We start from the raw sequence: 17,491 nt of genomic DNA on the forward strand, positions 1-17,491 counted from the left end.
TGCCAAACGTGATGGGGCCACTAGCTAACCTGACTTATTTGTAGCCCATTGTGAAGACGCCAACATCGATACCGAGTTAGGGATGGTATCACAAATGCATCCCAAGACACTGAAGGTATGGCATCATAAATTGATCCTCTATAGTACTGATGTTGATAATGTAGCTGTGGAAAGACCTTGTAGACAGTGTCAGGGTATAAACTGTAATCAGTACACACTACGACGAACATTCCAGTAGCGAGGCCACAAACAACGAGCCAGAGAGAACGATCAGTACTGAGGTCGAAGGCCATACTAGTGCGGACATTGTGTGTGCTGGTGCTGAAGATGGTACTGGGGCCATATCTGTGCCACATTAGTGAACTGGTACTGATACTGGCACTGCTAACAGTCTCTGCACCAGAACTGAGAAGCCAGACAGGCCCAGGACAGCGAAGCCACCGTGGTGGACTCCTGTACCACAGGAGAGGTTGAGATGAAAGGCAGAGCAAATTCCTTAGCTGCCTCATAAGCGTTTGCTGTTGTCAGTACTAACAAAGTTGATGCCGAAACAGAATCCATTGGTACCAGAATTGACAGCACAGTACTGGTATTTCCCTGCTGCAGTACCAGGGAGACAGATTGATGGCCCACCTCTACCCTGAATACCTGAAGAGTCCTGATGATGTTCCAAGTCCTTTTGTGAAGAACAAGAGGAACCCTTCTGTGGCTGTAGTCTATCTTATGGATCCTGATTCAGTGGAGGCCCTGCAAAAGAAGACTGACCCCTCTTTCTCTGTGGAGAAGAAACTAAATCCAGGCTTCTGTCCAAAGCATCTGCGGGCAGGCAGCAGGGCATACAACTGAGGGCCCTGGGTCTGAGGTAGGCCTTACGGCCAGCTCTATGAGATGTATGAGGAGCAGATTTCTGAAGACCTTCATTCTTTTCTTGAAATAATGACAGACACTGCACCTCTCCTTTCTATGTCCCTCATAAAGACACACAAGGCAGCATGGGGAGGAGGGGGTCACTATTTGGAACAGACACCTCACATGATGCACAATGCTTAAAAAGTATAGCAAGTGCTGTATGCCACTGGTGCCAAGCACCAAAAACTAACTATTAAAATAACTTTAAATAAAATGAAGTGAAAAAGAAACCTAACTATTGGGTACTACCTACTATAGCTACTTACAGATAAAGTAGAGAGCTAAACTCGCTGACTATGCCGAAGAAAAATACCTGAGAAAAATCCCCAAAGGAAGATATAACTCAGGCCACAGGTGGTGGGAACTGAGAGAGGGAAGGGCGGCACTTCCCTTGTATAGCCACAAGGATGGGGCGGAGGGGTGTGCTACTCTCCAGCTCCAGTGCACTGGATGGAGTGCATTGGCACATGCACCAGAGTGCAATACATGTGTGCAACCAACCACTCAGAGAAGAACTATGCCAACTAGAAAAAAAATAGTATTTGTGATGTTCAAAAAGGCTTATTTCAGACATCCAAAAAATGTTCAATCATACAAAATAAAATAAAAATAAGCCTCACAATGCTTCTGTCAATGAAGCTTAATAAATAATAAGTGGTCCAATAAAATTTATTACCTCACCCACCTTGTCTCTGTAATGAAGCTTAATGTGATACAAAATGTCACTCCTAGAAGACTACCTTAACTTTCTAAAAATTATGAAAAGGAGAATGCACGTGATTTATCTTAAAAAAACCCAACGCTTTCTCCACCTGTTTTATATATGCAGACAGTATTCCTTCCATTCACTACTTTCAGTTTAAATAGCAAGTGTCCCAACTGTAAACAAGATCTTCCAAGAGAAAAAAGATCATACATCACAATACAATGTTCACATACAAAGCCATGTCACTGTACACCAGTATTTCATATATACTCTACAAGAATCTGAGTTGCAATACTGGAGTTATAAATTTGACACACCTCAAAGTATGGAACACAGGATATTATCTAATATTGTGAACACAAAAAAACTGTTAATTCTACAAACTGTAGAGCTTATAAATTTAATCATGAAATTCTTACCTAAATGGATCATGAAAATCCAGGTCAATAGGAAGACCATTTAGAAATAAATGTGCCTCTCCAGGCTGAATTCCGAGTATTTCATGGAAATGCTTGAAAAGGAAAGCGGAAAAATTGCTAGTTTTCTAAGATGAATGTCAACAATAAAACAAAAACATTTTTAGAACTTAAAGTAAATCCTACTATAATACCTGAAAATTTTGTGGAACATATGGAAAATCCAATCTCCATCATTAAAAAAAAATTCTTTAACTAGAATTTTGGCAGAAAAAATAGACAATATCCTGTTATAAACACAATTTTACACATTGTGAATACTTATTACAAATGAAAAAGCTATAGAAACCATAAAATGTGGCTTACACTGGTTTTATAATATACACATACTATATTCTTAATGTTTCCTGTTAGAAAACTGATACTTCTTAGCAATATAGAAAAGTGGCACTTAATTCTTCAAAAACTATTCATACCGTTTTCTCCCCAAACCAGCAAAGGCAAACAAAACCCCACCTTTGTTGCATACTACTGAATCACCACCCAGGAATAGCATATAAACACTGAAGGGCAGCTTCTTCTGATGTTAGCCTCTATTATGAAATGCAAAACACTGTTTTGCAACATTTAAGAGACAAGGTCAAACTTAAAAAAACACTCCTTTAAAAAGAATTGTTACCTTCTAATATTACAAGTAACAGGTGAAACCACTAAAACTGTAAAAAGTTACAGGAAAACTATTTTTCTATATTTTCCCCCCAATTTGTTTCCTTTATGCACTTGACAGCACTTGCTATGCAGTTGCTGCTGTTAATAATCAGTTGCACTTCCTTTCTCATGAACTACACAGGACATCACACTCCTGTGTTGCTCTGGAGGGAGCTCAGACAGACATCCCTAGCTCTACAAGAGGGTATTAACAGCAGCAGCAGAGCAGCTGCTCTGAGTTTTGCATGATGTAGATCGTTCTCTCCTCCCCCCCCAGGAAAATTATATGGAAACGGAGCAAGAGGAACCAGTGGGCAGAGAACATTTCTTCATTTCCAAAACTAGGCATGGAGTAGGGTAGCAATGACATTCTGAAAAGGGGAGACAGTGAGCTCCTCTATTACTGTCAGACTTCTACATACAGCTGGAGGGCTCCCTTACATTCCTCCTGTTGGACACATGATTCCAGTGAAGGCAATGCAACTCACCCGCATGGGCCTAAATTACAAAGGGAGAAGATAACTCCATACTGAACTGCAAAAAGAGACAAGTTTAGCAACCAGAAAGGATAGTAGCAGCTGAGTGGGGGCTACCACACATGCTTTCTAACTATGAATGAGAAGAATCTGCCTGGTACTAGGCTGGAAGGGAGGGTACAAATAAGAGAAGGCATGCCCCTCAGCCTTTTCTCAGGACAAGCAAGGTATTGGGCTCTGAAAAAGGGGACAGATGTCCTATTCCCCAGCCTTTCTACAGTTGCTGGCAACAAGACAGGGACAGGAAAATCAACAAGGACAAAAAAAAAAAAAAGAGTCTTACCCCCAAGATGACAATCTCCACTCACAAAAATTCAGGACCAGACCAGGAGAGCATGAGGGTCAGCAGGGGTCTCTGAGATATGTCTCAGTCCCCACCAGAGGAGCCAAGAGAACCAAAATCAGGCATGTAAAGGGAGAAAAGCTGCTCTCTGTTGCTGGTGCATAAGAGGTATGTCTGCATTCTAATAGAAAACCAATTACAAGCCTTTTCTATGCAAGTTACTCCATTTGTGTGACACTTTCATACTGCAATAAGGAAGTAAAAAGTAGGAAAATTTGGTCAAAATTTATTCTGAAAATGTGCAGACGGGGCTCAGAAGCAAGTCAACTTAACCAAAGTTAGCTAACCAAGTTACCTCATTTCAGTTATATTGACTAGTTTCAAGATGGCAGGGTCCTTTTGAGACAGCATAGTTACAACTACAGACTCAGGAAATGCAAAGTGAAGAGCTGGACTGTCAGCATTTAACAGAAGCCCTGAGTAGGAGACACTCAATCCTTCTCCCAACTCCACTTGTTTCTTGAGTTAACTAACCCCTCCACCGACCGGTGTACAGTAGAGACAGGAAATGGCATCTCCTGGAGGCACTCTGATGAGCTACTCCCTGAGACAGGATAAAATTAAACTGTGCTATGCCTGAGTTTACCCCAGTGCAGAGGGACTCCTTGTAAACCTATGCAAGGCAATGTCCCTTAACCAGAAAAATTGTTTTAGAAACATATGCTATAAATATACACAATATATCTGAGTTAAGATTATTGAAAAATTTACATTTCCTGTCTTTGTGATTTTAACCATACAGACTTAATACTGCATTGCACAGATTTTCACATTTAATTTCTTTGTTCATTTATAAAATATTAAATTATAAACTGCTTGGGTATAGCAATATTAGCATTTAAATGCTTGGACACATATGTGCCCTTGGGTAAATAGACTGGAGGATGCTGAACTCCTTTTTTGGCTGCTGTTATTGTTTACATTGTGGTAACTGTATCTTCACAACAGAGATAGAACTTGAAAATTATCAACTGCTGCAAAACTCTTGGAGGATTCCCCGAAATCATGGGGTTATGATGTGTCTGCAGTTTCCTCCCATGCTGATATTAAGCAATGGGGACAGCTTTGTTTAGAAACATTGCTTTGTTTTTCAGTGGGGCACTTTCATAGTGAGCCATCTCTGCTGAATTACGATAGAGCTACATGTGCTGCCTCAGTTAGCCTTCTGAGGAAGACAATTATTTTAGGCACTCTTGACTGTTAATTCAATACTACCCTTCTTAGGGCTTCTTTATTACAAAAACTCTTACAAAAAGGATCATAATGAAAAGTCCCAAATGAACAAAAAGTATTCTGGATTCCTCTGAAGGCTGCCCTCTAAGCTCTGTTCCCAGTTCCCTCAGAGGTCTCTCTAAGGGCCTGTTTACACTTGAGATGCTACAGCTGCACCACTGTAGTACTTCAATGAAGTGCTACCTACACCGATGGGAGGAGTTCTCCGATCAGCATAGGTACTCTACCTCCCCAAGAGGCAGTAGCTACCCTATCACAGGCATCTACTGTCTCCTTCATGCAAATTATTTCATGAAAACATAAATCCCTGGGCCTTCCCAAGCTGGTCAGTGAGAATATGTATGATATCAAATGGGCTGGAGTTTCATGATCCCTTGCTAAAAAAATATTAGCAGATTTCTACTGACTGTGCTCAAAAATAAGCTTTCAATTACTCATATATTTCATATTATCATTAAATACCATAAAACCAATGGAGTAGGTACTCGTTGCTGACTGGGATGACTGCTCTTCTTTTTTTCTTCATAATTCTACAGTATCTGATAGAAAGTGGATATTCTCCTGGACCACAAGAACTCAGGATTTTCCATCAGGGGCCAGTTTTTAAATCAAGATTTGGATGTTTTTTTCTTTAAAAAAAAAAGAAATCTAGGAATTATCTTGGGGAAGTTCTATGGCCCGTGTTATACATCAGACTAGATGATCATAATGGTCCTTTCTGGCCTTGGTATCCACCTGAGAAGGTCATGAAAATTGCTGTACTCCTGAAGTGAAGTAGCAGAAGAACAAACACTAACATGAGGAAAGAAAGAAGATGGATGACACACAGGTTGTTCCTAAACCTTCTTCAGACACAAAGAATCTTCAGTTACCATCTTCAGGAGGTACCAGGCAGGCATCATCCAAATAAGAACAGAAAGTTGGACAAGAAGTTATCACTGATCGTATCAATGAACATGTCAGGGTTCCCTCCCCACTCTGAACTCTAGGGTACAGATGTGCGGACCCTCATGAAAAACCACCTAAGCTTATTTTTACCAGCTTAGGCTAAAAACTTTCCCAAGGCACAAATTTCGCCTTGTCCTTGAACACTATGCTGCCACCACCAAGTGACTTAGACAAACAACAGGAAAAGAATCATAGAATATCAGGGTTGGAAGGGACCCCAGAAGGTCATCTAGTCCAACCCCCTGCTCGAAGCAGGACCAATTCCCAGTTAAATCATCCCAGCCAGGGCTTTTGTCAAGCCTGACCTTAAAAACCTTTAAGGAAGGAGATTCTACCACCTCTCTAGGTAACGCATTCCAGTGTTTCACCACCCTCCTAGTGAAAAAGCTTTTCCTAATATCCAATCTAAACCTCCCCCACTGCAACTTGAGACCATTACTCCTCGTTCTGTCATCTGCTACCATTGAGAACAGTCTAGAGCCATCCTCTTTGGAACCCCCTTTCAGGTAGTTGAAAGCAGCTATCAAATCCCCCCTCATTCTTCTCTTCTGCAGACTAAACAATCCCAGCTCCCTCAGCCTCTCCTCATAAGTCATGTGTTCTAGACCCCTAATCATTTTTGTTGCCCTTCGCTGGACTCTCTCCAATTTATCCACATCCCAGATTCTTAAAAAAACAGAACTTAATTAGAAGAACAAAAAAAGATAAGAGAACAACTCTGTAAGATAAGAATGGAAGATAATCTTACAGGCAGTCAGATTCAAAACACAGAGAATCCCTCTAGGCAAAACCTTAAGTTACAAAAAGACACAAAAACAGGAATACACATTTCCTCCAGCATAGCGAATTTCACAAGCCAAAACACAGAAAACCTAACGCATTTTCTAGCTAGATTACTTACTAACTTTACAGGAGTTGGAGGGCTTGCATCCTTGATCTGTTCCCAGCAAAGGTATCACACAATCAGACAAAAGCCTTTTCTCCCTCCTCCAGATTTGAAAGTATCTTGTCCCCTTATTGGTCATTTTGGGTTAGGTGCCAGCCAGGTTACCTGAGCTTCTTAACTCTTTACAGGTAAAAGGATTTTGCCTCTGGCCAGGAGGGATTTTATAGCACTGTATACAGAAAGGTGGTTATCCTTCCCTTTATATTTATGACAGAACATATGGGTCTTTCAAGGGGGGAAAAAGGAGGAAGAAGGTCCATGTTTCTCCATAGCTTTTAATAGGAGACTTTTCCTCAGTAGACTGATTGACATATGCCTATGTCATAACCATAGGGGTCGCCTAAATTCCTCCTTACCTGTAAGGAGTTAAGAAGCTCAAGGAACCTGGTTGGCACCTGACCAAAGAAACCAATGGGGACAAAAGATACTTTCAAATCTGGGGGGGGGGGACCTGAGGGGGTGGAGAGATTTTGTTTTGGGTTCTTTGTTTTCTGTGGCTGTTTGCTCTTGGGACTAAGAGGGACCAGACATCAATCCATGTTCTCCAAATCTTCCTGAACAAGTCTCTCATATTTCAAACTTGTAAGTAACAGCCAGGCAAGGCATATTAGTTTACCTTTGTTTTCTCAGCTAGTGAATTTTCCCTTTGCTAGAGGGAGGTTTATCCCTGTTTTGTTGTAACTTTGAAACTAAGGCTCGGGGGGGATGGACCTTTGTGCTCTTTGAATTTTCTCCTACTCTGTAAGGTTAGCTACCAGCCTAAGTTTACAGAGGTGATTCTTTTACCTTTTTCTCTTTAAATAAAAATCCTTCTTTTTAAGAACCTGACTGATTTTCCAGGGGTTTGGGTCTTTGATCATTTTGTAACCAATTGGTTAGGATATTATTCTCAAGCCTCCCCAGAAAAGGGGGTGTATAGGCTTGGGGGAATATTTTGGGGGAATAGGACTCCAAGTGGTCCTTTCCCTGATTGTTTGTTAAATCACTTGGTGGTGGCAGCGATCCCAAGGCAAGAAGGGAATCTGTGCCTTGGGGAAGTTTTAACCTAAGCTAGTAAGAATAAGCTTAGGGAGTCTTTCATGCGGGTCCCCACATCTGTACCCCAGAGTTCAGAGTGGGGAAGGAACCCTGACAGCTTACCAGACAAATGGCTGTTGAGTCTATAAGGACAAGATGGCTGGCCATTAGTCATATTCAAAGGAGTTCAAGAGGCCCAAGCTGGATAACCTGGTCTTCCAGAAACTGCAGCATCTTCTAAAATGGGAGCCAGGGCCCAATCCACAGGCTTGGAGAATGAAGACCCAAGCACAAAGGGTGGATCTCAGACCCAAGAGTCTCTAGGGAAAAACTCGGACTCCATCAACAATGGCAACAAGACCAACTTCTAGAACAATCATTTGTGAACTAGTGGCTCTGAGTAAGTACTGCATGCTGATGAAAGCAGAGTTTCAGAGGGCAGTCTTAATTAGCTCCAAAGGAAAAGCAGAAGGTACATCCCAAATGGTAATCAAGGCCATACAGCAGCACCTCACAGAACAGATACAGGACCTGTTCTCACCTTAGGCGTTGATACAGAGTATTCCAGCTTTTTGCGATGCCTGTGGATGATGGATGGGTCACCGATGTGATTGGAACTAAGGAACTATGATGAGTTGGCAACAGTTTGAAGGGTGAAAAGATTCCTGTATCAGGAAAGTCTTGCAGCAGCTCTCACAGTCCTCCCAGAGCTCTGGGGGAAAGCCAAGCAAGATGGAGCAGGCATTTGGTGAGACGTACTGAGGGTAGCAGGTACGGTCACCCATAGTGGAAATCTTACCATTACTGAAGGCACAGTGCTGAGTCCCACATGCTTGGATCTACAAATAGACCAGAGTTAACGACAATAAACTGCAACTGGCCAGTCCAAGAGGTACAAAATCTACTAAATAGAACTACAAAAAGCAAGAATTAAAAGTAGAGGTAACAGTCACAAGGTATGGAAACATGAGTCTAAAGGATTTCCTAGTCCTCTGCTACTTCAATAGGAAAAGAACTAGGTAGCATCAGACCTGAGGCTCATTATGTAACTTCATATCAGACATTTGGCTCTGCAAGGGAGCATCCATCTGGCACCAACATTACTGCTTTCAAAGGCATTCCTACTCTGATGCAGAGATTCTTTAAGCTTCCAAAACTGGGGTTTCTTCTTCAACACTTACCCGAACGGTCGGCCATAGAGATCGTTCATCATTTGATCTGTTCCTGCATGGCCACAAGGGCCTGCAGCCCGAGAGTCCAACAGCAGAACAGACTTGATGAACCCATGTAATAGGTTCACCTCTCGGCCACCTCCACTTCTCGGTTGGTGGAATTTTTTCATGGATGTTACAAGCCACCTGGAGAACAGCGTTCACTGGAACATCTTGTGATGTTCCCACGACATGTCCAAAATGCATAAGGTGCCGTCTGGGACAAGGGCCCCGGTAGCATGTAGACTGGAGTGACCATAAACATCTGCATTTCAAATGAAGTGATTCTACATTATGCCCAATATACAACGTTGGTGTTTTGTGTGGAAAGCCTCCAGTTTGCCCAGTCTGAGCAGCGCAGTGTCCAGGTTTTGCAGCTGTACAACAGTATGGGGAGCATACAGCTTGAATAGATCCTGAACTTGGTTGCTATGCTGAGATGATGTTGATTCCATATTCATTGTAAATGACTCCTGGAAGATGCTGTGATGCCAATCCAATGGAGAACCTCCGTGTGAGAGTAGGAGGAAATGGTGAGCATAGAACCCAAATAGCAAAAGTTGGAGACTGCTTCTATAGTTTGATTATTCAAAGAGATTGGAGTCACTGACGGACCTGGTCCTAGATTTTGCAACTTTGGCTCTGACCATGAAACATGGAGGCCAATCTTAGCTAACTCCTCCTCCATTTGCTGGAGTGCCTTGTGAAACCTGTCGGGGCTCTGTACCAAAAGAGCAATGTCATCAACATAGTCAAAGCCTCAGAGCGAGAGAGCACCAATCTTAATGCCTGTGGACCTGACGGAATGCATGGAGTCCATTGCCCAACAAAAAAGAGTAGAGGGACCAAGACGCAGGCCTGCCTGACACCAGATACTGATTTAAAGGGTGCAGACACCCGATTCCCCAGAAGTACACGGGCAGTGGTTTCATTATGCAGCTGTCTAATCAAGTCCAGCATAGTGGAAGGGATACCTATGCCTTTTAAGGCCATTAAATGGGGTTTGATATGAACAATACTAAAATAAGAACATTTAGTCATATAATTGGCAAATTACTGCACTTGCAGATGTGTTGTATTTAACAGGTATTTTGAATCATTCACATACAGCAGTCCTTAGTACAGACTCATACAGCTGGATACCATTTTGACTACATTTAATCATCATATGGTTTTCAACCTTTAATATGTTTTAGTCATTTCCCCTCATTACATTTTCTATTGAATTCCATTATCTGAGAAGTGAATCATTCAGTTATGCACAGCATGAGATCATATCTTCCCTGCTGCTAGATGGATGCACTGTAGCTCAAGAAGTTGCCTGACAATTTAAATGCACTGTAATGGTGATGTTTAGAAAGTTGCCTAACTTTTATTCATGCAAAAGAGTTTATTTATTATTTTCAAGTTATATGCTGTTGTATTGATGTTTAACTGGCCCTTCCTTTAAATTATCCTTGTCAGTTAATTCCAGATGGGTATTTTTTATTTGTTCGTATTTGGTTTGTTAGTTTTTTTTAAATTCTTCTGTTTGGGGGAGCTGTTTTTATTTGTTCGGTTGCTTTTTGTTTGTCTTTGTATAACTATAGCTAAACTAAACCCCCAAATTTATTTAGTTTTGTTGGCCTTGTTGAGAAATGGAGCCATTTACTACTTTTGGGTAAGAAAGAAAAGTGTTAGGGAAATTATAAATATATATATAAACAGTATTGATTCCAGAAACTCTTTCAGTCAAACAAAGATAGTGTTAACTAGAAGCTCATTAAATGAGGATTATAAAAAAAAAAAGTCCAGGGAATGCTGAGGGAGAGCTAAACTGAAGGACTACATACTGCTTACAGAGCTGTGTTCATCATGATGCAAGAGCAATACTTAAAATTATTTTTAAGTATTTCTAAGTATAAACTGACTAGATACTAAATTCAGTAACTAGTTATTTTGGCTTTTGCATATTTTTTGTAAATTTTAAGGTACAAAGTTAAGTTTGCATGAGCAGTTTAAGTCAGTTGTAATGAGTGTGTGATGATGGGGTATGTCTAGTAGGAAAGAGGCTGAATTGATAGCTGTTAATTTCTAAACATGCCCAGGTTTGGGCTTTTAAAGGTGCAGAATTTTTGTAAAGGAAATAATATTGTTCTGGCGTATTAGCTGAAATTCATTAAAACTTATTTTCAACCTTAGCTCTATTTTTATTGAGTTTGATTTTTTGTTCGTGAATCAGAGTCAAGTCGGAAACTTTAGTCTTCAGTTCCAGAAAGTTTGTATCCTCCAGGGAAGTCATTACTCTTGTCCTCTTCTCATATGGACATAGTTGCTGAAGAGTTGTCAATTTCCTCAGAATTTAAGTAGAGTTCCTCTCTGTGCTCATCTTCAGCACTTTTCCTCCTGATTCCCAAAAGAGTCTGCAGGTAGCTGAATCAACATGGGTGGTAGAAGAGTCAGTGCAGGTAGAACAAGCACTGACACCAGCTGTGCTAACACTACTGTTACGATAAGGTTCGTTGGTAACTGAGATAGGATGTGCATCATGTGCTATGGTATAGGTCACAGATTTCATTGCTGATGTCACCAAAACTTCACAGTGCTGTGGATTCCAACTTGCCCAATATGAGGATGTTTTTTGGGGGGATTAAGGCTGTTGCAAAAACAATCTGATAATAGAGGTCATTAGATTATGCAATAACTCTTGCTATAGCCTCTTAGAATCAAATATCACAGTCACTGCTTAAAGAGATGGCTGTCAAGCCAAGAACAAGATCAGCTGGGAATCAGGGGTTAGCACAGATTGAGCATAGACTTTTGGAGATGATGATGTCCTGTTTAACATTCAGAAGAGCGTTGATGTGTCCCAGTGACACAAATGCAATCAGATCTTGCAGGACTCTTTATACACATGGGAATGCTGATGTTCAGTTTATCCTTTCACTGGACCTGCACTAAAGCAGGCTGACAGGGATTTGTAACAACGAGCTTTAAACATCAAGTCTGGATGTTACTTTGAAGTACAGAATGACTGGTCCTTTGAAATGAAGTCGTTTCAGCTCCCTTGTGCTAGAACAGGTGCAATTAAGGTTGACCAATTAAGAGGCAGGGCACCACCTGGCTGGGGCTGTAAACATCCAGGCTTTCAGTAAGAAAGGGGGATGATCGAGGAGCAAGAGCAACAGGAAGTGCCCTGGGCGTGGTTGCCAAAGTCCCCGGTGGGGAGGCGGTGGAAACGGGGGGGGGGGGAGAGAAAGAGAAGAGAAGGGCATCCAGGGAGAAAGCTCTGAAAGGCAGTGCTCATTCGAAAGAGCACAGAAGAATCCTGCTAGAGGCTGTGAAGCAGGAGGGAGTGAAAGGAAAGGGGGAAATCTCCTGGGAGCTGTAGCCCAGGATGGGCTAAAGAACTGGGTTGTTGTTTTTGATTATGTTTGGAAAATAAAATTGTTTACAACACGATGCTGAGTATGGGAGTGGGTCTTTTAAGGGCTGGAGACAAGCCAGGGCCTTACAGAAGGTTCTCAAGTACATTCTTTGAAAGACCTGAAAGTGCAGAGCGACATCTAAGCACACATCTTACATTCCAGACAACCATAATCTTTACTCAGGCAGAAGACATTGGAATCATGCCTCTTCATTAGCAACACAAAGATTATATTTAGGCTACCTACAGCAGCCCCAGGGTATTTTTCATTCTCCATCTGAAAGAGAAATGGTACTTAATACAATTTTTTTAATGAAGAAGTGTAAAGGTGCATCAGGAATTGAACTGCATCCATCAAATACCATAAACTGGGCACTCAAAATTCTATGGTGATAGGTATGGTATAAAAACTTTACAGAATAGTCCAGGGATCAGCAACTTTTGGCCCACGGCCCACCAGGGAAAGCTGCTGGTGGGCCGGGATGGTTTGTTTACCTGCCACGTCCACAGGTTCAGCCAATCACGGCTCCCACTGGCCGCGCCGCTTCCGCAGCCCCCATTGGCCTGGGACAGCAAACTGTGGCTAGTGGGAGCTGCGATTGGCCGAACATGCAGATGCTGCAGGTAAACAAACCGTCCTGGCCAGCCAGCGACTTTCCCTGGCAGGCCGAGTGCCAAAGGTTGCCGATCTAATGTACAGAACCGAAGTGTGGTACCAAGAAACGGAAGAGCTCAAAGCCTGCCTCTATTAACAATGAGAAGCACAGAAGGCCCAACCTCACACCAAAGCACAAAAGCACCTGGAAAAAGTTAAACAATGCCTATTGCTCCATCAACTCACCCAGCTACAGTGCTTTATGAGTAGATACAATGCTCCATATGTGCAGTCCATCCTCAGCTAGATGCTCCAAAGTGAGAGGTAGCATAGGCAGGGGAACAAGAGGGAGGGAGGACCAAGAATGTGAGTACTACCTACAGCATCATAGTTTGCCAACCAAGTCAGCACCTTGATTGAAGACAATTTTTAAAATAAATAAGGAAACTCACAGAAGAAAATTCAAAATTGATATAAGGATTTGAAGGCAAGCTGTGTTCCCAAAGTATGATCAAAGCTGGGATAAATACTGCGGAGAACTGGTAACTCCTCCACCAAATATAGAATCTTAGAATTATAAAAGATTAGTTTGGAAGAGACCTCAGGAGATCATCTAGTCCAACCCCCTGCTCAAGGCAGGACCAACACTATTTAAATCATCCCAGCCAGGGCTTTGTCAAGCCAGACCTTGAAAACCTCTAAGGATGGAGACTCTACCACCTCCCTAGGTAACCCATTCCAATGCTTCACCACCCTCCTCGTGAAATAGTGTTTCCTAATATCCAACCTAGACCTCCCCCACTGCAAGTTGAGACCATTGCTCCTTGTTCTGTCATCTGCTATCACTGAAAACAGCTAAGCTCCATCCTCTTTGGAATCCTCCTTCAGGTAGTTGAAGGCTGCTATCAAATCCCCCCTCACTCTTCACTTCTGCAGACTAAACAAGCCCAGTTCCCTCAGCCTCTCCTCATAAATCATGTGCCCCAGCCCCCTGATCATTTTCGTTGCCCTCCACTGGACAATCTCCGATTTGTCCACATCCTTTCTGTAGTGGGGGACCCAAAACTGGACGCAATACTACAGATGTGGCCTCACCAGTGCCGAATAGAGGGGAATAGTCACTTCCCTCAATCTGCTGGCAATGCTCCTACTGATGCAGCCCAATATGCCATTAGCCTTCTTGGCAATAAGGGCATAGTGTTGACTCATATCCAGCTTCTCATCCACTGTAATCCCCAGGACCTTTTCTTCAGAACTGCTGCTTAGCCAGTCGGTCCCCAGCCTGTAGCGATGCATGTAATTCTTCCATCCAAAGTGCAGGACTCTGCACTTGTCCTTGTTGAACCTCATCAGATTTCTTTTGGCCCTATCCTCCAATTTGTCTGGGTCACTCTGGACCCTATCCCTACCCTACAGCACATCGACCCCTTTCCCCAGCTTAGGGTCATCTGTGAACTTGCTGAGGGTGCAATCCATCCCATCATCCAGATCATTCATAAAGATGTTGAACAAGTCCGACCCGATGTTTTGCTCAATATGCTCATAAAGAAAATGATGTTGGGATAATGAGTGAAGGGGTATTATGAAACATTTAGAATTAAGGGGGTTCTCACCTGGTCACACTTTGAAAGCATGGACAAAAGAGAAGAAATCCACTTAGATGGGAATTTTTGGACAACTGCATGTTATGTACAAAAAACCATGCAGTACATTCGTCATAAATTATGTGACATTTTTGATAGAAAAATGTACACTGTATGTATGCAATTATATATTCTACTAAAATGTATGTTTGACTTGAAACAGTTTAATTAAGATTAAACCCCTCTCCATAAGGTTTACTTAAATATTAATGGCCTGATTTCCCAACAATATGAGTATCTGCAGCTCCCATTCATTTCAATGGGAGTTGGGTTGCTTAGCAGACTTACAAATCAGCCTCATGTCCTTTCATTAACTGAGGACAGAGCATAGTTAGTGAATCAAACACAAGAGAAGTGAAGAAAAAGAAATCAGTTATTTAAATTTAGGAACAGAATACATTTTTAAATGATTTCCTCCTCTTCATTAGAAATCACTTAAAAGTTGCTACATTAATGCAAAAATGTCCCATAAAGTGACAATAAAATTACAGCTATGTATAATTCAAGGAACAAGGGCAAACCTTCTGATTCTTCTCTATTTCATTTCGCATTTGTTGGTTTACAGGAATTCTGGTCAAAGATCTGTAGGAATAAAATACTGGTATTACTCAGCCATTCTACATTTAAACAAACATTCTTCCTTACCTAATATAAGTTAGTTTCAGGGGTACAGTGATCAGCCTTAAAAAAATCCCAAAACTAAACATATAAGGTTACCTCAATATTTACAGTATTATTTCACTTTATATTAATATATAATTTATATTAATTTTAGGAAATAGGTAGCATTTTGTACATACTGAAGTTACTTAAGTATATTATCTTAGTTCATAATTTCAAATCTGGATGTTAAAGTTATTTATCTCCATATCTAGGCAACTAAATCAAAGTGGTCTGAAGCTCTCAGTTTTGACTTTAGGCTATTGGAAAGTGTTATGAACAACCACTTACAAAGGTAGTCTAGCCATTAGAGAACGTGTTTGGGGACTGAGGCGCCTAGGTTCTGTTTCCAACTCAGCTAGTCACTATGTACATGTGGATAAATTACTTAACCTCTGTGCCTCAGTTTGCTAATCTCAAAAATGGTAACAAAACATATGTATAGTATCTCATCATCATATTACAAGGCTTAATTAGCATTCAAACACACTTTGGAATCTCTGTAGTTCAAAGAATTATTAATAGTGGGTATCTTTACGTATTAAACTTTCTCCTATATCTACAGCTACCATAGTTTGGCTCCTTTCACCATGTGGAAGGCTTTACCAACTTTATTTCATGGATGTGAAAATATGCCTCCGAAAATATAATCCATCTTCAACAAAGACCACTGGAAAAAGTGAAGGAAGTATACCATGCAGCCTCAAGAGGCTGTCTGAGGCTTTTTAGTTAATTTTTTGCAAGGACAAGCAAAGCTTTCTTTTTAAGATTTAGCTGCCAGAAAGACTTGTGAACCCATTCTAGCACTTAAGGGGAAGGAGGGGTTCATTAGTGAAAACATTAATATAGCGTAAGTCAGAGAAAACTATTACTTCTGAGTTTGCTTGGGGACAACCTCAGTTCCCACAAGGAAGCTTTACTTCCCTTTGAACATGCTAAGACGTCTTGTTTGCCTGATACCTCCCCAGAAAGCATATCAGTTACTGTCTTGCTCCTCTACGGTAAAATATTCTTCTCATAGTGAGAACAGAACAACTTAAAGACTCAGTAGCTGCAAGAGGTACAGATGAGTTTTTTGTTTTCTTTGATTTAGCTTTCTCTTATTCCATGCTTTCAGATAATAAATTTCTAAGGAAAGAAAATGGTGGTAAGACAATACTAAGGCAGTCACTGTCCTATATGAGGCTGGAATAAAATTGGAAGAACAGAAGTAAGAGCTATAGAGGACAGAAAATTCCTAGATGATAATTAGTTATCATTCTGCCTGTCAAATGGAGTGAGGAGGAGGAATCAGGGTCTATGATCTCACAGAGAGAGCTAGAAAAATACAGAATAGACTCTGTGTTATAAAGATGTTGATGTCAGTAATTGTTTGGGAAGACCTGAATACTCACTCATGCCTGCACATCTCATGAATAATATAGTAATCCCAAATTCATCCTTATAAAACTTTTATAACCACACAACCATGTTTATTCTCTATGCACACACAAACACAGTGAATATCCTACTATCTGTGTTAATTGGGGTTTTTTTAGTATAAAATTTTAATGCAAGAGAGCAAGAATGGAAACGATATAGAATAATAATTTCTTTCAAAAATGAAAACAGATTTAAATGAAAAATTTATAATATTATAAAAATATATTATAAAATATAATAATAATAAAGAAAATATAAGCACAAGGATTGATAAGAACATCTCAAACTAACTCAAAGATGCCAGCAAAACACCCAGTTGAGAAATGAAGCACAAGGATTGGGGGGGGAAAAACCCACTATTAAGCTAAAAGCCTGAAAGCAATTGGCTCTGCAGCACAGAGTTTTGGGAGAGCCTGCTACCAGCAATAAACATTTCCCCCATCATAAAGTATTTCTGTAATTGATGGGAATTATTCCTGAGAGTTAATTTAGCCAAAGGAATAATTTAGCCATTAAATAAGTAGGACAAATCACGAAGCTAAAAACCGAAGAGTGAAATGTGTAAACACCAACACAGTAAATACCATTCTGGCCCTGTATGAATACTTTCAAACAGCCTTGAAGTAGCTAGTCATTGTTTAAGAAAAAGTAACAAGATCCTATTTGAATCTGACTACATTTGGCATAATTTGTACTTCATTATTATTATTGTAGTAGTGGTAGTATAAAATCAGCTCCTACAGGCCTCAGTCAGAATCAGTGCTCCATCATGTGGGGAACTGTCTAGGTACA

General features: G+C 40.9%; 1 protein-coding gene across 3 annotated transcripts in view; it reads right to left on the minus strand.

Moving 5' to 3' along the window:
• The window catches only part of UGGT2 (UDP-glucose glycoprotein glucosyltransferase 2), a 301,272-nt gene that overhangs the window by 200,322 nt on the left and 83,459 nt on the right, over window positions 1-17,491 (minus strand). For all 3 annotated transcript variants that reach the window (XM_073348024.1, XM_073348019.1, XM_073348032.1), the window contains exons 10-11: window positions 15,139-15,199; window positions 2,035-2,126 (exon numbers count right to left, since the gene is read on the minus strand). In XM_073348024.1, coding sequence (XP_073204125.1) covers window positions 2,035-2,126; window positions 15,139-15,199 — 153 coding nt within the window. The remainder of the gene's footprint in view (window positions 1-2,034; window positions 2,127-15,138; window positions 15,200-17,491) is intronic.

This window comes from Lepidochelys kempii, chromosome 1 (assembly GCF_965140265.1).
Source record: "Lepidochelys kempii isolate rLepKem1 chromosome 1, rLepKem1.hap2, whole genome shotgun sequence".
Lineage (NCBI taxonomy): Eukaryota > Metazoa > Chordata > Testudines > Cheloniidae > Lepidochelys > Lepidochelys kempii.